Raw genomic sequence first — 22,770 nt, 5'->3', positions numbered from 1 at the left:
CTTATGACAAGGTAGTCACAAGTTATTCCTCTTAACTCTTTAACAGCTTCCTGATCTCCAGGTTTTTATGGCTACTATTCTCGCAAACTTGATCCTATTAAAAGGCTGCACATTGAACTTTTTTAATTGGATCTGAAAATCTAAAGCAGAGATAGAGACAGAATTCAGTCGGATGGGCTTGAGGAGTTGGTGTAACACTCCATCAATCCCACAATTTCAGTTGATCATTTCACAGTTCCAACTCATGTCAGCACAGTTAAGGTCAAGGTTCAAAACAAAAAGAACAATGGAAACATTCATACGAAACCTCCTGTAACTGTAGACGAATCTAAAATTAGCACACAAGGCCAGACGTGATGGTTCAACACTACGCTCCATGAAGCGGGGGCTGACAGGTGGAGGAGGTTCCGTCATCAAAATAGCCTTTCGCAGCTTTTACTACAGAAGCATTTCAGGTATCTCCCTCCCCCATATCCAGTTCCTTTCCTTTCTAACACACTGTGTGTTAGGATGATATACTCGGCCACTTCCACAAACGTCTCAGCGACAACAACTGTTAATGTTCCCTGGAGGATACTGTGCATTTCCTCTGCACTAATTTCATTAACTGCAGGTGTGTCACGGCTCAACTAGCCTGACGTCAATAAAGGGAACAAGAACGGGAAACTCTGCGGATACTACCTGAGGAAATAGTTCTTAATCTGTGTTCTATTGGGCTACATAACAACACATTTAATCTAATAATGGACACACCATATTACCCATAGTGCCTGTAGAAAACAATGTAAGATGCATTTAAGAAGAGGACAGGAAAGGGTTAGAAGACTCAGGCTCAGTGGCAGTAGAGAACAGAAGCACACAGCTCTGGAGGGGAAGCCTCTAGGGAAAGGATCAATGCCACCAAGTGTCGTAATGGGTTTGGATGCAGGCCAGATGTCAGGATTATTGCTTGTGTCAGCCAACAGAGAGACACAGACAGGTGGAACAATAGTCACAAGGGGACATGAATTTTGGAGCGAATGCCCAATGGGAAAAACTCGACCCAGCGTGGCTTGGCATTGGCCAAGGCATGCCGGTCTTCCCCGGTCTGTCTTTCAGAGCCAAACGGAAACAGTCACCCTTGGAAAATCCCTTCTAAAACACCCCTGTGAAGGTGCTATTTAAATCAGACTACTTTTTTTTTTCTAATATCAATGCTAACTTTTGATTGTCAACATAAGGCCAGCATAGTCACCTAAGGCATTTGAATTTAAGCAAATTCACAATCAATATTTTGACCTGCCAAATTATTGCTTCTCAGTACTCATGTGATATACGGATCATAGATAAAATTGATAAAAAACCAACCCGTCCACTGCAGATTTATTAAATTCTAGGTAGTAATGTATTTGCTCAGGTCGGCAGGGGGTTTGGGCAACACAAGCAAGATTAAAATCATCTAATGGCAGCAATAAAAGGAAACCTTATGATCTTACGTTCAAGCACACTAAACCCAGCGCATGACCCAAAGGGTTAAAAATCCAACAAATATGTACAGCTGAGCACTAGAAACTGCATCCCCAAAATATGGATTGCACAGTGGCTCCCTATCATCACAAACACAGCACTAATCCTTGTTTAAAATAAGAGGATCAACTGGAAATAGTCATTGTGGTCAGGTTATTTTTAGCAACAGCATCTTATTATGGCTACTAATGTGACCTCAAATAGGGCTGTTATATCAAATCATAACAGATACCATGTCGCCTCCTTGCTGCATTTTCTTCAACTTATTTCAGTCAGCACCTACAGTCGATTACACAGTGAGGATTCAATTGCATCTATGACTTATGATTCTTCAGAAAAGGCCCGTCATTCAACCCTAGGATATTATAAAATCCATCTTCTGGCTAATCAAGATGTACAGAGGCTTTCTGTTCTTCCAGAAATAGGTCCAAGCAGAGTCCATCCAACTGTAGAAATACAGAACAAGCTATAATGAGCCTGTGAGGGAAGACAGGTCAATAAAGTGTTGATGAGGAGGCATGTGATGTGGCCAGAGTTCTGCCGCCACACGATTCATTCAATAATAGCAGAGTGGGTGAGGGCAGACAGCTCGGGGCTATTAACATTGATCTAAAAGAAACAAATGCACAGCAGCCAAACCATAGTCAAGATGCTTGTGAAAAAAAACCACATCAAATAATGTGCTGAAAGATGTGTGACTTGACTGCAGTAGAAACGTTTCACACACATAGACCACCCTGTAATAAGTACTCAAAAACAAGTAAGACAGAAGGACAAGGTGTAAAATGTTCATTATCATTAGTCTTCATTGTACACCTGAACTCGAGGATAGCCAATATAGATATTCGGGTCAAATAAGTTCCAAATCCCTGGGTATTGGAATCTCTCAATCTCACAACACACTGAGCCTAATGTGCCATTTGTATCTGTTCATCACCACCAAAGAAAGATCTGTACATGATTCATTTATGCCAGATAAATATTTAAGCAGACAGAACAGCCAGTCTTCTCATGGGAATCAAAGTCACAGATATGAAGGCTCCCCCTATCTTCCACCATTTGTGTATATGGGGGGGGGGGGGGGACCAGCTGTAGGGGGATATAGATACATCCTCAATCTAATCAACACTAGCATCAATAAATCGCTTATCAGATCACAGTTCTGTAACCAGCCCTCACAAAAACAACAGGGCAGCTGCAGAATAATCCCCCCCACCCTGTCAGACTGGGTCTGTCTGCTCCCCATAGGCTCAGGCAGGCTACAGTGGGACGGACAGTCCACGGACGACACAAGCAGCTGGGGCTTGCTATGACGTCACAGGGCAGGCCTATTCTTGCTTAGCACAGATTATGCAGGGTACGAAACCTTTCCACTGTGCGATTTTATGAATGGTAAAAGGGAAGGGCATTTGTTGTGCAACAGGAAATTGATTGTGTGAGACCCAGTCTTTCAGTGTTATGTCAGTGTTGTGTCTGACCTCGAACTAGCATCCCTTGTCCCTGTCGCAAGTATGAAATAAAAGGTTCCACTGTTAAGGTATATTTTGCTTCAGGTCCTTGAGAGCTGCTGAAAAAATACTATATATCAATCAACTTTTAGAAAATTAATATACTAGAGACAACAAAAGACGAAACCTGGATTGATCTGTCCAAAAATCCAAGAGTCTCCCTACCCTGTCTAGTGCCCCTGAGCAAGGCACCTTACTGCCCCAACATCTGCTCCCCGAGCGCTGTACATGGTCGCTCACTGCTCTGTGTGTCCTGCACACAGATGGGTTAAATGCAGAGGTTAAATTTACCTACCATTGCATGAGTGTGTTGTGCATGTCTGTGCATGTGTTTGGTATAAATAAACATATCTTAATACTGCAAATTTTGGCCTTGGTATTGAATGGTAAAAGGCTCTTTTTCGAACAGTTCCTTACTTGAGCCCCGTTATTTTCTTAATAAGTTTTTCCAAATATAGACATAACAGGCCACATGGGTAAGTGACAGTTTCACTGTTATAAGGTCAGATCAATTGGTTGAGACAACATTTGCCATTTCCTGTCAGACAGGTTCACTGAGACTCTGCTCTGAAGGAAAGTAAATGATTGGTTGTTTATTCAGACGGCCATTATGGCTGCATCATGTGATGTAAGTCACCAAAACTTGAATACTCCTTCACTAAAGGGGAAGATCAGTGTTCTTATTTGAAAATGTAGATAAAGAGAGGCTTAACAAATCCTGTCCGATTCGGTCTCCTGCTTGCTGTGAGGAAGGCAGATCTATCCTGCTGGCTGTCAAACCATTCTAAATGATGTCAGCTTTACAAATTTATCATAGCTCTTCATTTGCATGGGTGGGCAATGTGCAACAGCATTTGTTAAGAAAATCCACATGTGCTAAAACTCAGTAATATAATAATACTGGTAATAAAATAATAACTACTTAAGCTCATTGTAGTTAATTGTACTTGGTAAGGACAACCAGAGGCATTTCTATCACGTTTTCTAAAAATAGAGGAAATATCCAAATGGCTGAGCAATGACAATTAATCCATCCCAGTGTTTCAGTGATGCTCACTGACCTGATCTGACATGGTTTATGAGTTGGTGTAAAAAGGAAGAACTGGCACCTCCATCACCCAGAACCACAACGTATCACATGTTCACAGCACATGCTATGCTATGTAGAGGAAATAATAATGTGGGTGCTATTATTGTCCATTATTGATTAAGGCCTCCTTCTTGAACATTAATGTGCTCTGACCAACTATAAAAAGCATGATAAATTGCAGTTTTGCTTGTGTGGAAGGCGTGCAGGCCCTGATGAAAGCATGTTTCATTAGCACGACCATCTAAAAAATAAGACCATGTATGTAAAATATTATATGATAACAAGACAGGGTTTCAGTAGGATGTAAAGAAATAGGACAGTTATGTAGGCGTTGTATCTGTCCTGACAACTTCTTAATGATTTCAGGTAAATGGAAACCGTGCTATAACACAGTTAATTCTGGTGCAGAGTCTTAAGCTTTAGACATAACCATTAATCTGAGGATGCATTACTGTTGGCTACTTGGACATCAAGTTGAGACAAGAAAGGGAACATCAAACGCACAAGATGTTGGGGTCAAGGGCAATGAGAGTTTCATCTTCCCAACCACTGATGGTGTTGCTTTACCGTTGAGCGCCTGCCAACAACTTTCCATCTGACCTTGTCAACCCACTGTGACACAATAACACCACCGATCTCCTGGCATACGCAAGATGGCAGGGTGGGTTTGAGGCTTTCATTATTTGTTAGGGAATAGAAAGTTCAATCTGAGGAGAAAAAAGTCAGGATCTAAACTTGACCAGCACATCAGAGAATCAATTCCACAGAAAGGATGGTACAAGGACTCATGGTGACAATACTGAATTTAATTTCAGGGCTACACAAGAAGTTCCTTTTCACAACCTTACATTATTTTTGTAACCAACTTCAAAATAGACATTAGACATTAACATAGAAGAAACTAGAATGAAACTGTAGACATTAGACATTAACATAATAGACTTCAAAATAGACATTAAACATTACATAGAAGAAACTAGAATGAAACTCTGTAGAGTGCATTCCAGCGTCAAGGCTCAATAGTATGCTTAAATTCAATCAAGCAAGCTGTACCAAATTGCACTCAATCATAGATGTCAGTCTCTTTAATTTGCCTGAGTCCTTTCTTGGCCCATGTCCCATCCTTCTACTGGAAATCTGTTCAGTAGCTCTTGATTGGAAAAGTGTTTTTCTCTGAGGAACTGGTGTGTCTTAGAATTCGACTTTTGTATGAACACGTGCACATGAGCATTTTCACATCTACCCCCTCCTTAAAGTGACCTGCCACATCCAATTTGCCTCCCAGTCAGAGCAGAATCATTGAAGTGGGGGAAATTGAGTGTCTAAAGAAACACATATTATACTGGCTGCAGGTTAGTGATGGAGGCAGAACACGAAGTGGAAAATAGAGCGGAGGAGATGTCCCATGCTTGCACATAGACAGAGAAGAGAGGCCTAAGGGGACTTGATATTACAGCCCAGTGGCCCCAGACAGGGGATTTAGTGGCGTGTTGGGCTATTGTGCAACATTATTATCAGCCAATGATCCACCAGGCACATGGGCAGCCCTCAATCCCTTCAGAAGGGAGCATCTATCCCCCTCCAGTCTCCCTACCCATGCTGTAACCACCATTTAGACCGACTAGGGCTTAGCTTGTGTTACTGAAATGTTATGGGGGGGAGCATCCTGCTTCACTTACATATAAAAAAAACATCTCGACAATAAAATGAAGAATGGCAGAGATATAACGCTTTAAGTAGAAGCGGACTACTTTGTGTCTTGCAAAACTACGATGTGGTTGATGGGAAGCTCAAGAGCATCTTCTGTCAGCTAAATCAGAAAAAGATAAGCATTTGGTCTTTGGATAGATTCATCCACACAGGACAGGCTTACCTGCCTATCTTCACCTTTAGTGTCAATTGTGAGTAGGGATTTGGCCTTTCTGCGGATAAGCACGCAGGCTAAGACTGCAAACGGGATGCTTGTAGCCATCTGTCTAACCTTAACTCGAGGGGCTCCTGTTAATGAGCTTTCAGTGGAAGCAGGTGTTAGGCACCTTCCTGCCTATCATGGAAATATCTATCAGAAAGATCAATGTCTAAAAAGGTGCCTGTCTGTCACAGCAGGATAAAACATTAAACCTGCTAATAGCTGCTGATGTCACCTGTAGCCTACCCCAAGTGTCCCAGATAAGATTATTTTGGCAACACATGCAGGAACAGGCTGGCAGCGATGTCAGATGTTTCCACAGAGCAGACGAGAAGAGTGACAAGGAATGGAGCGGCAAGACCAGGGAGTGTGCAGCGCGGAGAGCCGAAAGACAGGCCGCTGATGGATTAGGTGGTAAGCCTGGCAGAGGGCTGCCCTTTCTAGATGGACGCCTGCCTGATGCACTGCGGTGATTAAAAAATAAAACTGAAGGGTGGGAAGGTTCCTTTGGATCTCATTAAAACAGCCAAAAAGACGTGGCAGAAAAGACGCAAAACAGATTAATCAAAATTCGGATACGAAGCTGTATAGGCCTGGAGATTTGGAGCAGCAACAAGGCACATTACAGGAGGTGATGGAGACCTATATTCAGAGAGATGCTTACAAGAAAACCTGGTGAATCAGGAGGATGAGAGCTATTGAACCGATTGGAAAAGCAGTGGAATTGTTTGCTCTTTGTAACCTAAAAAGGTGGTGTGATGGTTGGGGGTTGGGGATGACAGCATCAGCTGCTGCATAATTCATGTATTTGCTCTTGCAGCAGCCACATTGATCAACAGTTTTGTATGGAATCTATCTAGGTGTTTAATTATTTAGATTTATCCCAGTAAGAGCTATGGTTCCTCAGTGGAAAACCGCCATGACTGTCCTGTTGTAGTGCACAGGATGAAAAGATCACTCATGGTGAATATGGCTTAAGAGCTATTTAAACACAAGACTTAACTACCACCAAGTACAATGACAGGATGATGTGTAGTGTCCTTTTTGAGACGCCCTGTGCTGACACCACACTTCAAAACAGAGAATTCATGTAAGGAAAAACTCAATTTTATAGCACAGATATTGCTTTTACTGCTGCACTTGCATCTACTGTAATCTCATCATTTAAATTTGGGTAAAGCTGAATTTCAGCGCATTTTCTTATTGATCCCACACCCAACCATCTGGCCTGCATCTATGAATCAGAAAGACAATCTCACAGCCATATAACTGGGTCTGTCAGATAAAGCGCACTGCTGGATTTCCATTGATTAGAAGATATAGGAATGATGACATCAAGGCAACATGTTGGGAAAACCGATGACGAGCAGGTATCCTAATAAGGTATGGTATGACCAATACTCATACATGGCACAAGTTGGGGTTCATATAACTAAATGTGACTCAAACACATTGATTGTTTAGATCAATGCATACATTTTAATTGACTAAGCAATAGCTGGGCCACTCTATTCTGCTTAAATACTGCAGCAGTATCTGACTACATGCGTCTCTTTTTTTTATATATATAATAAGTAATTATCTTCCTAAGTTTTGATTCGACACTGATTACATAAAAAATTATACACATGTATTTTTAAAATCAACAAAAAAATACATAGTTAGGATCAGTATTGATCATTAATAATGGATATCGATATGAAAGTAGTTACATTTCATGTTGAGAACCACATCTTGATAATGTTAGAGATTGATCTTAGTATTTTTTTTATTAAAGTATTAAATCGAGTCGCATGTATCTTTTAAAATGTATTTCTCTCTGCAGTTCCTGCTACTTGGATGAAGGAAGCAACTCCAGAGGACTTCCTGTATGAACACACTCAACAGTTCTCTCACACAGAGAAGTTTCTGCGTCACTTGGGTTAGATCTAAGGAACACTGTGCATTTGTGTTGTTATGTTGACGAAAAAAATATTTTAGGTTTGCAGGTTTAATGCAACCTTAACCACAATATTTTAAGACACAGAACAGCTTCACTTTCATTATATTAACTATAAATTACAAATCTTTCTACTTCACTTTAAGAGGCCAGCTTGCTTGCTTTAGTAACCAGATTATATTGTCCGCAGCAGTAAGTCAGATTGAGATATAAGCCTGAGCCTATAGTGATTAATCAAACTCAGACTACCTCAAATCAAAATGAGAAGGCACCATTGAATTTACTATGCAGAGAAACAGAAGCTGCAGTAAGCGTCATAATTATTGTGATGTTATTGATCCCTGCAGATGAATTCGTTCTCCTTCTCCAGAGATGTCAGGGGTCAGGGACGGCCACAAAACAGTGTGAGGACCAATTTAAAGACGTCATAAAATAACCCGGCGCAGACTGTGCACCTGCAGCCAGTAATGTGCCTGCATAATATCCAGCAGCCACATGCGCACTCCCCTGGTTAAACAAACACACCTCGACATCTGAAGCTACTGAGCAGCACTAAAATAAACAGATCCCTTTCTAAGTATTCAAATCACATCAGCAACGTGTTTGTATCCGCATCCTCCTTCCCTGGCAAACACAGATGAGATGCAGTGGAAAGTTACTGGTGCAGTGAGGAAGCGAAGGGGTCCCAGCCGAATCACAATGGACGTATTATTAGACCCACGCTGCTGGAGATGCCATTTGGTGGACACTTGTTATCGTCAGACGTGGAATGAACATTCCCTCATGCACTTTACTTTGATGCACATATTCCCCCTTGATTTTTGTGACGCTGTACTTCTGCTAGACAACAATTCAGAGGCAAATATTGCACTTTTTACCTTTCTGCATTCATTAGAAAAAGTTTAGCCACATTAAAGTGATACGTTCATGAATGCATAAATAAATGTAATGCAATAAATTGCTCTGGAATTCTGTAATTTCACTTTCAATACTAAATTTGGCTTATGGTGCCTTTTAAAGCATTACTTCTCTATGTCCAACACTGTTGCAAGTATATATTCTGTCTACGTTACACATGTTCTGTTTTTGTAAGTCCCTTCCTGGTGATTTTATTGTATTTGTGTAACCAATCTGCTTTAACTCAGTGTTTACTCTACTGTCCTCTCTCTTTGCAGCTGTAACATAGAACATGTCCTCACAGTGAGACTGTTTCACTTGCAACCCTCATATTTCTCAATAAACATTTCCGTGCTGTCATACCCGTGGCTACTACCATGAAGCATGAGCTTGCATTACTCCACTGAGGAGGGTAGGATCAGGACACGGCCGTGCTGGAGGGGGGGGGGGGTCCTTCTGTGTATGTGGGTGCCTGGTTTGCTGGGTGTGGGTAGGGGGGGCACCTTACCTTACCACAGCTGCAAGAAGCTACGGTAAGAGCCTACCGGGACCCCTGATAGTTCCTCTGCAGATATGACACAGCAGCAGCACCAGACTTCAGCATCACTTTGTGCTCAGGGTTCGTGTTTATCTTAAAAACAACTTTGCGTTATCACTAGTTATTAAACGGCTGGATCCACTGTGGAGCCTCCGCCCTCGGGGGTGTTCCTTGAACTCCGGCCGTGGATCATCACAGCTTTTTAGCTAGCAGCAACTTACTGTACTTCCACTGACCTGCCGGCCGGCCCTCTAGCAATGCCGAGGAAACACCCGTGAAATGGGGACCGGGGTGTCCGGAACATTCTCCTAACACACCCCGCGAACTCAAGGTGTCTCTACATACCTTCAGACCGGGTGCGGAGATCCGACACGGTTCTCTGGACGGGCGGCATCTCTCCGCGCAGAGCCGGGCGACGGCACCTGTCAACGCAGCCGTTAGTTCTGCTCCCACCGCTGCTCCTGCTGCCGCCGTTGAAGACTCACAGAAAACGGGTGAAATATCAGCGGAGGAGTCGCTCTCATGCGCGGGTACCGCCGAGCACAGTGGAAGGTGTTTACGTGAGGTAGTCAACATTCATTTCCCGGTGGTGAGAGGACCGTGAACAGGAGCCCACCGCCTCACGGATCTCCCCCAGCATCCCGGTTCACACGGCGGATTAAGCAGTCGACACACGCCGCCAGTCTGGAGGAGCGGCGTCGGATTTACCATCCAGTCAAGTGAGGGGGACGGACCTTACCACTTTTAGCCGCAGCGAGGGGGGGTGAGTTAACATTAGGACAGATATTTAACCATTACTCGCACACAAATACAGTTTGTTTAGAATAAAAAATACAACATAGTAGTTCTTTGAATCTGTATGGCAATTTATTGTTAATAATTACATACTTTTATACAACAGGCCAAGAATGTAGTTGTTGGTGTGGGTGCTCCCCCCTCTGCAGTAGATGTTCACACGTTGAAAACACAACAATAGTACAGTGGGTGGGAGTTACCACATCTCAGCCTTCTTTGTATATAAAATACAAGTATTCATGTATTAATACTCGCTGCAGTGCTAGAGAAAGATATCCTCCGCCACAGTTAATACTCTGTCAGTGTTTTATCGTTGAGGGAAAGTCTCCAAATAAACTCGTTTTTACAATATGTGACCTTATACATCTGCATCTCTTTCAGTGGGAATATAATATATGACATGCACTAATCCTAACATGTAATAAGTATCATTACAATCATATCTGCCAGTACAAATATACACACATATATATGGTTAATGTAGTTATTTCTGGAATATACTTTTAAAACGAAACTAAAAGCATGATGTCGGCTGTTATTAGCTGTAGTGGAAAGTAGCAACTTCATGATTAATTCCATTTTTAAGCCACGACACTTTTACTTCACTACATTTCCGAGGGAAATATTGATAATACATTTTTATTCTACAGCTTTATTTATTATGTAGTATGCACATTGAGATACATATAATACAAATCACAATTAACAACTAATCTATGACGTACGTTACATATACACACATTGATACATCAATAATTATAATGCAATATCATATATTACTCTGCTTTGTGAGTCCTTTCACTTTTGGGTTGTTAACTATTTTTCTATGTGAATACTTTTTACTTCTACTGATATGCAAGATTTTAAGAGAGTATTTCTGCACTTTTTCAGCTGTCAAAGATGAGTACTTCTTCCATCACAAATTATAATATATATTATATTACAAAGTGGAGGTGTATTATTTATGTTATTTTACCAAAGACATAATTAATTGTTGACAATAATGCTTTACAAAATTGTAATGTATTAGATACTTGGCCTAACAAAGGCAAAACATCCAAGTCTATCTTTAAAAAACAACAAACTTTGGAATTTGCTCTGGCACCATGCAGAGCCAGATAAGAATTGCCTGCTAGTAACCTAATAACAAACACTTTACTCTTTAAACTGCCTATTGTCAGATCGTATGTTCAATAGTTCAATATGGCATAAGTTGTGTCCTCTCTCTCCCAAGCCAGGATAGGGTTTTTTGTTCTCCAGGATATCGACAAATAACTAAAATGATCGATCCATAAAACAGCTGTTTAAGTGTGGGAAGAACTAAACTCAAAAATATGTAAAATGTAATGTTTTTGCAGTGGAAGACATCAGCATCTTCTCCCGAAGAACCATGTTATATGTAATAGACACTAGTGTCAGTCACTTTGCTATTATGTGATTATGGTCCTGAGACAAGCTCAGTAGAAGGTCTAATCCTGGGTGATTTACTCCAGCTCGCTTTACATCCCTCATCAGTGTGTCACTCTGCTGTCACTCTGCTGCTCCATCACAGAGACTCTCGCCTCCCAAATATAGGACACATCAAATAGCGGTATACATGCAAATTAAAATAAGAGGAGAGCTCTAACACTGGTGTCTCTGCTGTGACCGCTCGCTCGCTGCACACACACTGTGTGGTTCTCATCCCCACTGCAGTTGAAATGCAAATGACACTGGAGACAGCATTTGTACAGCAGCAGCACCACTGCAGTTGCCTAAGAGAACTGCAGTGTTACAGACTCACAACAGTTTGTCTGATGTGTTTGTGATGCAGCGACAGAGTCCTGTGCAGGTCCATTTTTCATTTAAAGAGAGTTTAATGCCAGACTACTTGCACTTTTCTCGCAACGTAAGATCTTTCGTAATAACTATTCTTGGAATCTGTGGTAATAATTTACACATTTGCTTTGAAAATTGAAATGTATTTATTGTGGAGGAGGATAAGGGGGGGATGAGATTATGCTGCTGCTCCTGAAAACATTATATTTGTGTGTGAGCTATGCAGTACAGCAAATATAACAACACAATGCATATCTGTGTTAACACCTCTTTCAACAGAGATATTCGGTAACTACAAAATGAATCAATGTTAATAATCAGCATGTTTTTCCTTTTTCTCTAAATGTTAGTGCAACTGCCAGTCCTCTTCACACAGATTGTGTTACATTGGAATTAAAGATTCAGCACATCCAAAAATAAGACATGAGCACCTGAACATCTCCACCTCCTCCTGCGCCTGCTACAGACACATCTTTCCTAAAGATTTCCTTTCTTTCCCCCCACTCCGACTAATTCAACATCAGCTCGCCACCACAGGGATTTGGCTCTGTAGCTCCCGCCGTTGCTAAGCAACAGTGACAAGAAGCCTGCCTCTTAGATTATGTGTGTGTGTGTGTGTGTGTGTGTGTGTGCTTGTGCGTGTGTGTGTGTGCCTGTGCATGCGTTCTGGTGTTGTGTTTTGTAGCGAATCCAGCCCAAACAAAGAGTCGTTAAACCATGTTTCTAGCACTGTACAAATCTGTGTCAGTTACACACAGCAGCAGTTTGTTTTATTTCTGATCAGTGTGACCTAAACACATATAACTGATAACACCTTTGTTCAATCATATGCTTTTATTTGCTATATTGCATCGTAAATATGTGCTTTGGCTGCACGTGACTGCAGCGCATACTTAAGAGCTAACCAGATGACAAACAATGAACTGATACTAGAATCAGTTCTCCTTTATTTCATTTTGTCCACAAGATAAATTAGCAGTTGCATTATTAATTCCAAAGCGAAAACAAAAGTTATATGGGGCATCCTCGTGACCTAGTTGTTATCCCTGAATTATATAATAAAGGCAAAAATGAAAATACATTAACTAATTTTAGGCTGAAGCTCAAGATCAGTTCCAGATTCAGAGACATAATTTCAATTTCTATCAAATTTTGTGTCTCCCAACCCTTAAGCTTTGTTAGAATCTAAATAGATTTTCTCTGACTAAATTAGAACGTATGCTGTCTGATCATTTGTAGTCAGGTTGATCCAGTTTTCAAAACACCCCCCTCCAGGAAAAAAACTAGAATCTTCCAATTCAGTTTTTGTTTTCCAGACAAACTAAAGAACCAAGTTTACCCTCGAATGGGTGGAGAAAAGTCAGTTTAGTCATCTAAAGAGTTGGGATACAAAACTCAAAACCATTTGGAGCCATAGATTAATTTGGTAGCAAACACACACTCATGTACTCATTTGGCTTCTTTTCATAAATAGTATTATGATGCACCTATTTGTACAATTCTTAATGTTATCCTCTTATCTGTATTTTGTATTTCCCTTTATTCTCATTATCGTGGTCTGTATATATTTCTAATCTTGGCTGGAGGAACTGTAACGAAACCCCAGAATCCCCTGGGATCAATAAAGTATTTCTGATCCTGATAACTTTCGACTGATCTATAGACCTAATGATCACAATAATTATAAGTTTTTGATAAGTTCTTCTTGTCAGCTTCTCCACATAAAACTGCAGTGACTTTGCAGTTAACAAAGGTGATGTTGATGATGAGTGAAACCCCCCATGTTTAAGCCTCTTGTCTCTGCAGTCAAACACTTGCAGCCGCTTTGCTTCCGTTGAGTAAAAAACCTGCATATAAGCCTCTGTGGCTCCCGGATGATTTTAAGAAAGTATCCAGTGAACTATAGAGGATGAACTGCCCTCACCAGTATCTTTCTCATGGTCCTTTAAGCTGCTGCAGTGGAACGACTCCTGCAGGTACCCTCAATGCTGTAGTGCTTAGCAGATGCAGACTAATTCATCATCAACAGCTTGATTAATACGTTAATTGTATTTCAGGGACATTTACATTTAGCTCGGCACAGAACGGTTCAGTTTATGCTTCATTTTATGCAAAGTAAGAGGGCGCTTTAGATTATTTCTCAATTTCACTGCCACCGGAGCAGGTCTGATAGAAAAAATTAATCATTGATTTGATTATTAGTCACTTCTCTGATCGAACCCAGCCAATGGGTGCAGTCATGAGGCGTGAGGCCCACAGCAGCCACAGCAGCATCTTCATCCCCCCTCCATACAGCTCTTGAGGGAGTGATTTGGCAACGTGAAGCTTATAGCTTTAATTGAATTGCATTGTGCCCCCTTGTGGATGTTGATCTGCAGTCAGGGAAGCGTGGGATGTTTTGATGACCAACTAATCCCAAATGGTGAATCACTGTGGAGTCATTGTCCTGATGTCCTGTTCACAATTATTGATCACCAATGTGCGACTCTGCTCGTCAGCATCACCCAAAGACAGATTTCACGGAGGGAAGAGATCGGTTAAAAGGGATAGATCAGTCTGAGTCTGTCTCATTACAACAAATTCTATTATATCATGCAAATCAGGCATATTGTGGAGTAAACACAAAGATCCCACTGGCAATCCTTTATCCAGGCGGCACCAAATGAAAGCCATTCATCAGCCCGCACTGTTTGACTTTTCCCTCTCATTCACAGCCGAGCAAACAAACAGCAGTGGAATTACAGAGCGGCGAAGTATTCATCTTTTCAAATGGCTTTTTTAACAGCGGCTGAGGTGGCAGGCGACGCGACATTAGCAGTACTGATGAGGGAGCGCAGAGATAAGCTCTCCAGGTTGAGAGTGCATGTGAGGTTTGTGTAGCAGACGTGAATAGACACCATCTCAGCGGTGTCTTTTCCAAATGTGCTAAAGTAAGATAAAATGGCTGCTTGACTCAACATGACATGGGTGTGTTTCAGATAAACCTGTCCCCCCCCCCCCCCCCCCCCCCCCCCGTCTTTGCAGAAGTGGAGACACTTGCTTTCATGTATTTTCTATCTCGTCTCATCGACTGTTGTCTCACTTTAACTGAGTCCATGGGAGTTTTTTTGTTGTAATAAGACAAATGAGGATAATGTCTCAGAAAGCTACAGGGTGTGTGAGGGGAGCAGTGAAAGAGAAAACGTTCCTCCATGATTAAAGAAAAAAAAGGAATCTAATTAAAATGAAAATGATATGTAAAGACCGTGACTGATTTATTCCATTTATAAGAACAGTATGTTCAGCTGCTAGGTACAGCTCAAAGCATAAGCAGCTTTATCCAGACACTGACGGACAAAATGGAGGATTTCTAATCCAGCTCGGACGACTGTAATATCATATCATATCATATCATATCATATCATATCATATCATATCATATCATAGTGATGGATCTCTTTCATTTCAAAAAGCACAAACACCATCAGTCATGTAACATTGAAACACATGTACAGTCAAACATTGAAACACAAACTGGTCTTTACTTAAACCAGAATGATCTACTGACCTTGACATAGAGTTTATTTACAACAAAATAAAATATTGTTCGGATGAAAGTATAAATATTTTACCCACTTCCATGTTTGGTGTCTCCAAACACCAACGATCAAGAATTATACTTTTTGAGGTCATTATCATTTCTTCTGCAGATTTTACAAAGTTGTTTTTCAAACTGTGAATGTGTCCACAGGGGTAATGGAGCAATGCACCACTCAACCAAATCAGGGAACGAGATTGTTTGCAGGTAAACGCAAATGAAAATATGCATCAACAGAAGAAGTGACACGGTTTTCAGACATACAGTCAGTCACACATAGTTAGAGCTCAATATGAAATAAAGAAAATACTCAACAAAGTCAAGTTCTAGGATGATGTTGAAACACACGTGATGCATTTTCCAGCCTCAGCTGCTCAGAAAGTAATGTAAAAGTCTAGACACCTGAATGGCCTCTATCATTGGCTAACAGCAGCAATAATATGCAATGAGCCTTTACAGGACACATTGTAATAACTGCTGTGAAGCTCTCAGAATGAAAAACAGTTTAAAGGAGAATTAGAGTCAGTGTGGATCAATAAAAGACGGAAAAACAGCCAAACTCATATTAGTACTACAGCCTCAGGACGACATTAGATCCTGGTGTGACACATTAGACAGAGATGGATTTTCTCTAATGATCAGGACGTGCTGATACAAACAGGTGGTGGTATGCTGTGTGTGTGTGTGTGTGTGTGTGAGAGAGAGAGGCTTGTACCTTAGAGGCCAAACTGCAGCACTCAAGCAGAGTGATGCTGTCATTGCTATGAGCTGATGTGTCGCATCTCCAGGAAGCTGCTTCATCACCTGTGACACACGCACACGCACACACACGTACACATAAAACAAGAACTGGCCGTGGTGTCTCAGTGGACACGCTGCGGTATTGTGTCACTGTGACACATTATATGGTCTGGTCCCCTTCTGCTGTGTGAGGACACGCAGTGTAAACCTGTACCTCCACTCTGGGTGTAACACAGTAATGAGCCAATTGGAACACACACTGACGTCATGTTTTCATGCACATGGACGATGTCACAGGAGATTTTACTTCATAATAAAAACAGCAAAGTGGTTGCACCTGAAGAAACTCCTTCAGGTGCTGTTTGTTACTGAAATTGGAGCCATAATGACATAATTAATTGTTTTTGTATATTTTTGTACAAACAATAACATCCCTTCATACTGTCATTGCATTTTTAGCAAATTAGTCATTCTGTATATATTTGCTTTTCTTTATTGAAGATCAAAATTGAAACAATTGAAAATAAATAAGCAAATCAATGAATAACTCAACAATACATAAATAAATAAGCTACACGCAGAAGTAAATAAATGATATACTGAATATCTATGTACACTTTTGCTATGTGCTACTTAGATGCTAACTGCACATTCTGGTGGTGTATGCAATGACAATAAAGATAAAGCGAGGTCTACATTTTCAAACCATTTAAATTAAAGTGTAAAAAAACTGACAAAATTTAAAAAATGTGATAAAATGAAAGCAACAAACCTAAACCTAAAAAATTTAAAGGGTATAAGTATAATTTAAGCTCTTAAAAATATCTGTCATTGTTCAAACAAAGTAAAATTAGAGGATTCAAAAGGTTAAAAAAAGTAAAGAATATTAATGTACAAATGATACAGTTCTACAGCCAACAGTGGATGTAATTTGACCTGATGATGGCACTGAATAAAAAATTAAGGGATCAATAAAAGTTGTTTGGATACATTTTCTAGGAACCATGAGTGTCTCCAAGTGCCTCTCCCATAATTAGTAGCATAAATGTTGAGATATTGCTCAAGACATGAAATTTCATCCAGTAGCTACAACTTATGCAAGATGCTATGTCACAGTGCAGGGTTATTTTTGTATGTGTTTATGCTGAGTAGCTGTGTGTGTTCAGCTGTTTGACATCTTAATCATTCAGTCATTTTTTGGTTTAAATTTGAAAGAATCTCACCCACATTAAAAATATGACAGTAATACGTTTTTTTATGTGACCGATGCAGAAACTGTTCCTGCCTCACAGTTTATCCCAAGAGGCACACATCTTTGTTTGTTTGATTAAAGCATATCAAGTCAGACCATTAAAAGTCTTCTGTCAAAGCTTTGGTGAAAACTGTGTAAACTGTGATGAATAATTCAGAGACAACGATCATTTTACTTGAGTTGAGCTTGCTGGGTTGCCATGGAGGAAATGCATGTATTATTTACTGGAGTGTGAGTGTGACTGTAAGGCAGCTTACAGACGCTCAGTCGTTTTTAGATCTGTTCCAGCAGCCAGGATTAAACCTGCTAGTAATCCATGGGAAACAAAATAGTTTGTCTGAGCTGCATGTTTACCTCTGCAGGAGAGGCAGGGAGCTACGGTTCTGTGCAGAGCATGTAATGTAGCAGAGGGCTCGCAATGGAGGGGACGATGCTGACGGAGGGGCAGGAGAAGCCCCAGAAGCGGGTGAGGTTCCGAGTGGCTTCTGGGAACAGCGGCCGGGTGCTGAAGGAGATGTTCAAGGATGAAGGGCCTTCGGACTCCCTGGAGTCAGACTGCACCAGCAGCTCTGACGCCGACAGAGCCAGCACCCCCTCCACAAGTGGAGAGCCGCACGGACACCTGTATGGATACATGGGCTCGGAGCTGGACGACAGCGGGAGCGAGCCCGATGACCTGCTCATGTATGCGGGGGCCACCAAGGACTGGTCGTTCACCACCAAGAGGGTCAACATACTCAGTAAAAATGGGACTGTGAGGGGGGTCAAGCACAAAGTCAGCGCAGGTCAGACGCTGTTTGAAAACCTTCCCAATTGCAACAGTGTGAGTAGACCACATCCGACTGGAACTCGTCTGATTCAAAATAACCTGTTTCATAAACCACATCTTTTCTTTTTAGCTCCAGTTCCCATCAGTACGAGTCCCTGTCCTCAAGTCTAGTTACAGGTATGAGCTCCACGTAGGTGTATGGCCGGGATAAAAGCTCACAAAAGAGGACAAGGTCGCAGAGCAATTAAAGATTGATGATGCATTTCGTTAAGTGTTCCGAGAGAAACCGATCAGGTTAATGAATTCTCTGCACTTCGCTTTCTAGTGTCCCGGCACAAAGAAGTGTTTGTTATTCTGATGTAAGTCTTGGTCGTCCCGTACGCTGATTCCGAGGTCATGCAGAAGGTCGTGTGGAAGAAACTGCTGTGTGATGTTAGGTGGAGACACAGTACAGAGCAGATAAAGCTTCTCACCGTGATTAAGAGAGATAATCTTTCTTTAAGGGTGACATTTAAATGCTTACCAAGGTGAAGCGGTGTGATCCGGGGCCTGAAGGAAAATCATTTGTATTGTTTAAAAAACTCTGATTACATTGTGCAATGTTTTTTCTCACTTGTAGAAGGTATTTATTGGATTTGACATGTTGTCTTGATAATGTATCATTGAAAGGTAAAGCTGTGCAGAGCTTTCAACTTAAGCCACATTTTCATCTGCAATAACATTCAGTATCTCTGTTGAACGGTCCACCAACAGTATCTCTCTTTTTTAAAGATATTTTTGGGCATTATAGATACATTGAGAGATTTAAGGGTAGAAGTGGGAGTGAGAGAGGAGGGAAGACATGTAGCAAAAGGCACCGTCGGGACGGAACCTGCGGCCGTTCCAGGAGAACTGAAGCCCAGTAGCTTACCTGGTTGAGTGGGCGCACCAACCTACAATATCTTCAATCATGTTCCAGCCTCTGCACAGTGAATTGATTTCTAAACTCTCACTAAAGTAAATGCAGACCAAAGGAAGCTGCCTGCAGGGGAGGACGAACACATTTAAAGTCTTTAAGTCAGTGCTGTACTTTTCTGAAGTGGTTCTAATTCCTAAAAGCCATTCAGATAACACATTCTGTGTTGTTAAGTTTTAAAAAAAAGTGTGGAACCACTTTCTAATAAGGCAATAAGTCATAACCCACTAATAACACCTAGTCCCATAAAATACAGGCTTGAGAATTGCAGATAATGTATTTGTGATGTCAGTTGGTGGAATCCTCGTTGCATTTTGACCCCGATCAGCCTTCCGTCCTGAGTGATCTGATATCAGGTTCAAGTCTGAGTGCACCCAGATGGGACCTGAATGCATCTCAGACCCCATTCAGAGGTGGTCTGGGAATAATGTGACCACATTGTTTTTGCTGTGTGAACTCAAATCCTTCCTGGGCCACAAATACAGAGCGGCCGACTCAGCTGATGACCTCTGACCTGCTGAACTGTCACGATTAATCACAAATTGTTTCTTATGCTTATGTGTCCATGTTTATTTGTTTGAGGCCACAATATCAACCCTGACCTGCATATCATGTGTTTAATTGCTAACTTCATACTATATGTGCTTTTAGTTCAGTATCTTCTGACTAATTGTGTCTTTCATTCATTCATTATCAGAATCGATACCACATACAACTTCTATGTAAGAAAATGTTTTTGATCAGTTTTGAATCTGCATCTTACTGCCGCCTAGAAAATTGGATTTATTATTTCCATGTCTCAGAGGGTTGAGTGAGATGTGCATATATTAAATCAATCTTGTGTTTCCTCCCTTGTAGTTGGAGTTGTTGCTTGAGTTTGGGCGGATTGTCATCTACACAACCAGTTTCCGTGTGGTGAGGACGACCTTTGAGCGCTGCGAGCTGGTCAGAAAGATTTTCCAGAATCACAGGGTTAAGTTTGTGGAGAAGAACATCGCTCTGAACAGTGAGTACGGGAGGGAGTTGGATGAGCGGTGCAAACGTGTGGGAGAACCTCCTTCGTTACCAGTTGTGTTCATTGATGGACACTACCTAGGGGTCAGTACTTCTTCATAATAATATCTGATATCAATATGCTCTAAAGTTGATTAAATATTGAATATTGACATTTCTTGTTCTGCAGGGTGCTGAGAAAATACTCGGTATGAATGAATCAGGAGAGTTTCAAGATCTTCTGATAAAAATCGAGGTTGGTTTGCTTTGAAAATCACACTTTGATAATTGATGGTGGTTAAATGTACGATCAGCCACTTGGTTAGACACATGCTGACATGTTGAATCGTTCCAACATTTAGATTTACTCTGCAGCACATGTAATATTAAAGGTGATTATTGAGTCGAGATAATAAATCACAGTCGGTGTTTGTCCAAATCAATGTAGATGACCACATGCAAACAGGAGCAGTCGATCCCCATCACTAGTAGTGTCGTCAATAAAACACTACACTTGTTAAAGATGCATGCACATCAATGAGAGACCATCAGTAATGGAGGGCTTGTTATTGATTGTGCCTCCAACACATTTGTTCAAACACACAAATGGAGCACCTCGCTCTGAGCCGCGAACCCGGATTGTGCAAATCTATTTTTCACGTTGAGCTGCAGCAGCAACGTCGTTTACGCAGCCACTGGCCTTTTCAAAGGCTTTAGCTCTAATCTGGAGTTTAGACTTCATAAGTGAGAGCACATTTACGTCATAACTCCCCGTCACGGCGGGCCGCTACTGAAGGATGCCGCTCTGAAAGGTCATGCATCCACTAATTAGTCCTGAGCCAGCAACATGACGTTATTGTGTGTTTACAGTAGATATCTGCAGCTGTACACCAAAATAGCATTGACATTTTGTGGAATACGATTATTGACAGGGGTCGGATGAGAAAATTGATATCACTCTTCTCTCTGCTAAAAATGAAGCTACATACAGGAGATGGTTAGCCTAGCTTAGCACAAAGACTGGAAATGTAGGAAAACACCTACCGGGACTGCTGAAGCTCACTGATTAGCATATGTTGTATCTAATGACTTGTTTTTCAATGGTTGAAACAATATTTTGTATAGATGTAACTTGCAGCCATTTTAACACATTTGTTGACATTTCAAGATGATGTTCTCAAGTAGGAGCTAAGGTTAAAAATATCAGTACCTCAGAATAAGTAGCTGACATTCTAACGTGATCGATCATAGTTACGATCCTCACGATATTACATATATCTTAAATGATACTTTCTGCTTCATGGTGAGGAGGCTACATTGTGTTTTTCCACTTTTGGACAAAGCCAGGATTGTTGTCAGTCATTGTGCTATATTCTTATATTTTATAGTAGCAGCATCGAACTGCTCATCTCTTCGGTCATTCAGACTATGAAGCTGATTTAAAACCTTTCAAAGCCAAGTGTGAAATGTCTAATATTAAGTGATGATTTTCATGTCATCTATCCACTTCCCTACAGCGGGTACAGCATCCCCAGACGTGCCAGTCCTGTGGGGGCTTTGCCTTCATCCCATGCCCAACGTGCCACGGCAGCAAGATGTCCATATTTCGGAACTGCTTCACGGATTCCTTCAAAGCCCTCAAGTGCACTTCCTGCAACGAGAATGGTCTGCAGCCCTGTGTGAGCTGTAGCCGCTGAGGACGTAACGTGCCTGACCCTACGTCCTCGCTCACTTCTCTGCGACCTGAGACAGGACCCTGAACTGGACTGAAACACAGGCAGTGACGTGAAACACAGCAGGTCTCTTCTTCCATGGCCATTGTTAGTCAAACAAACAAGGAATTTGTAATAAAATCTGTGACTTTGATATTGATGCTATGAGTGCATTGGATATCCTTGTAATTTATTTTGTATATATATAAAGTTTTCTCCCATTAGATTTTAAATTCTCTCCCAAAAAGTTTCTGTCTGGGTCGGTAGAAACAGATGAACTCGTTTCACCTCAGGCAAATTTAAGCGTGTTAGTTAATTAGAGAGGAGGCTCCTTCATTTAGGATGCTCTCATTACTAATCCCATATCAGACAGAGTTAGGGATAACGGACACTCAGGACAGAAAGGGAAAGTCCAGGGCTCAATTTGCAGCCAGCACAAGGCCTGAAACTCGACCTTTGTCGTCACAGGGGGTTATTCAGTCGGAGCAAAAAATATTTACACACACTTACATTCATATAAATCAAGCACTCAAATGTTTGAATTGTACTTTATATATTTCTGGTCTTTCAACAAACGTACATATAATCATTGTCAATTGTTTATTTAAAAACCCAGAGACGTTGAAGCTATAACAGAACCCAACTTATAATTACATTTTTTTAATTATGACTAAAAACAAATTACAGATGAAGGGACACTATGACATTTGTGGTAACTATCTTTGTTTGATTAGGAAACTTCAATTTAGCAATTTGGGAAATAGATCGAAA

General features: G+C 41.1%; 2 protein-coding genes across 6 annotated transcripts in view; one reads left to right on the top strand and one right to left on the bottom strand.

Annotated features, from left to right (window-relative positions):
• The window catches only part of atp8a1 (ATPase phospholipid transporting 8A1), a 94,063-nt gene extending 84,197 nt beyond the window's left edge, over window positions 1–9,866 (bottom strand). For all 4 annotated transcript variants that reach the window (XR_009921688.1, XM_062393368.1, XM_062393369.1 and 1 more), the window contains exon 1: window positions 9,733–9,866. Coding sequence is in view for 3 of the 4 variants with exons in the window: in XM_062393368.1 (XP_062249352.1) it covers window positions 9,733–9,781 (49 nt within the window). In the remaining variant the exon portion in view is untranslated. The remainder of the gene's footprint in view (window positions 1–9,732) is intronic.
• A 165-nt stretch (window positions 9,867–10,031) lies between these two features.
• grxcr1a (glutaredoxin and cysteine rich domain containing 1 a) lies at window positions 10,032–22,153 on the top strand. 2 transcript variants are annotated; one of them, XM_062393371.1, is made up of 5 exons: window positions 10,032–10,150; window positions 17,933–18,393; window positions 20,153–20,392; window positions 20,478–20,543; window positions 21,805–22,153. In XM_062393371.1, exons 2-5 carry the CDS (start codon window positions 17,989–17,991, stop codon window positions 21,982–21,984), a joined length of 891 nt encoding a protein of 296 aa, XP_062249355.1. In that variant the 5' UTR covers window positions 10,032–10,150; window positions 17,933–17,988; the 3' UTR covers window positions 21,985–22,153. The 2 variants fall into 2 exon arrangements, with proteins under 2 accessions (XP_062249355.1, XP_062249356.1); XM_062393372.1 differs by lacking the exon at window positions 10,032–10,150 and having other exon boundaries at window positions 17,230–18,393.
• Window positions 22,154–22,770: the final 617 nt, after the last annotated feature.

This window comes from Platichthys flesus, chromosome 8, assembly GCF_949316205.1.
Source record: "Platichthys flesus chromosome 8, fPlaFle2.1, whole genome shotgun sequence".
NCBI classification, from domain to species: domain Eukaryota; kingdom Metazoa; phylum Chordata; class Actinopteri; order Pleuronectiformes; family Pleuronectidae; genus Platichthys; species Platichthys flesus.
This window is presented reverse-complemented; position numbering and strand designations above follow the sequence as displayed.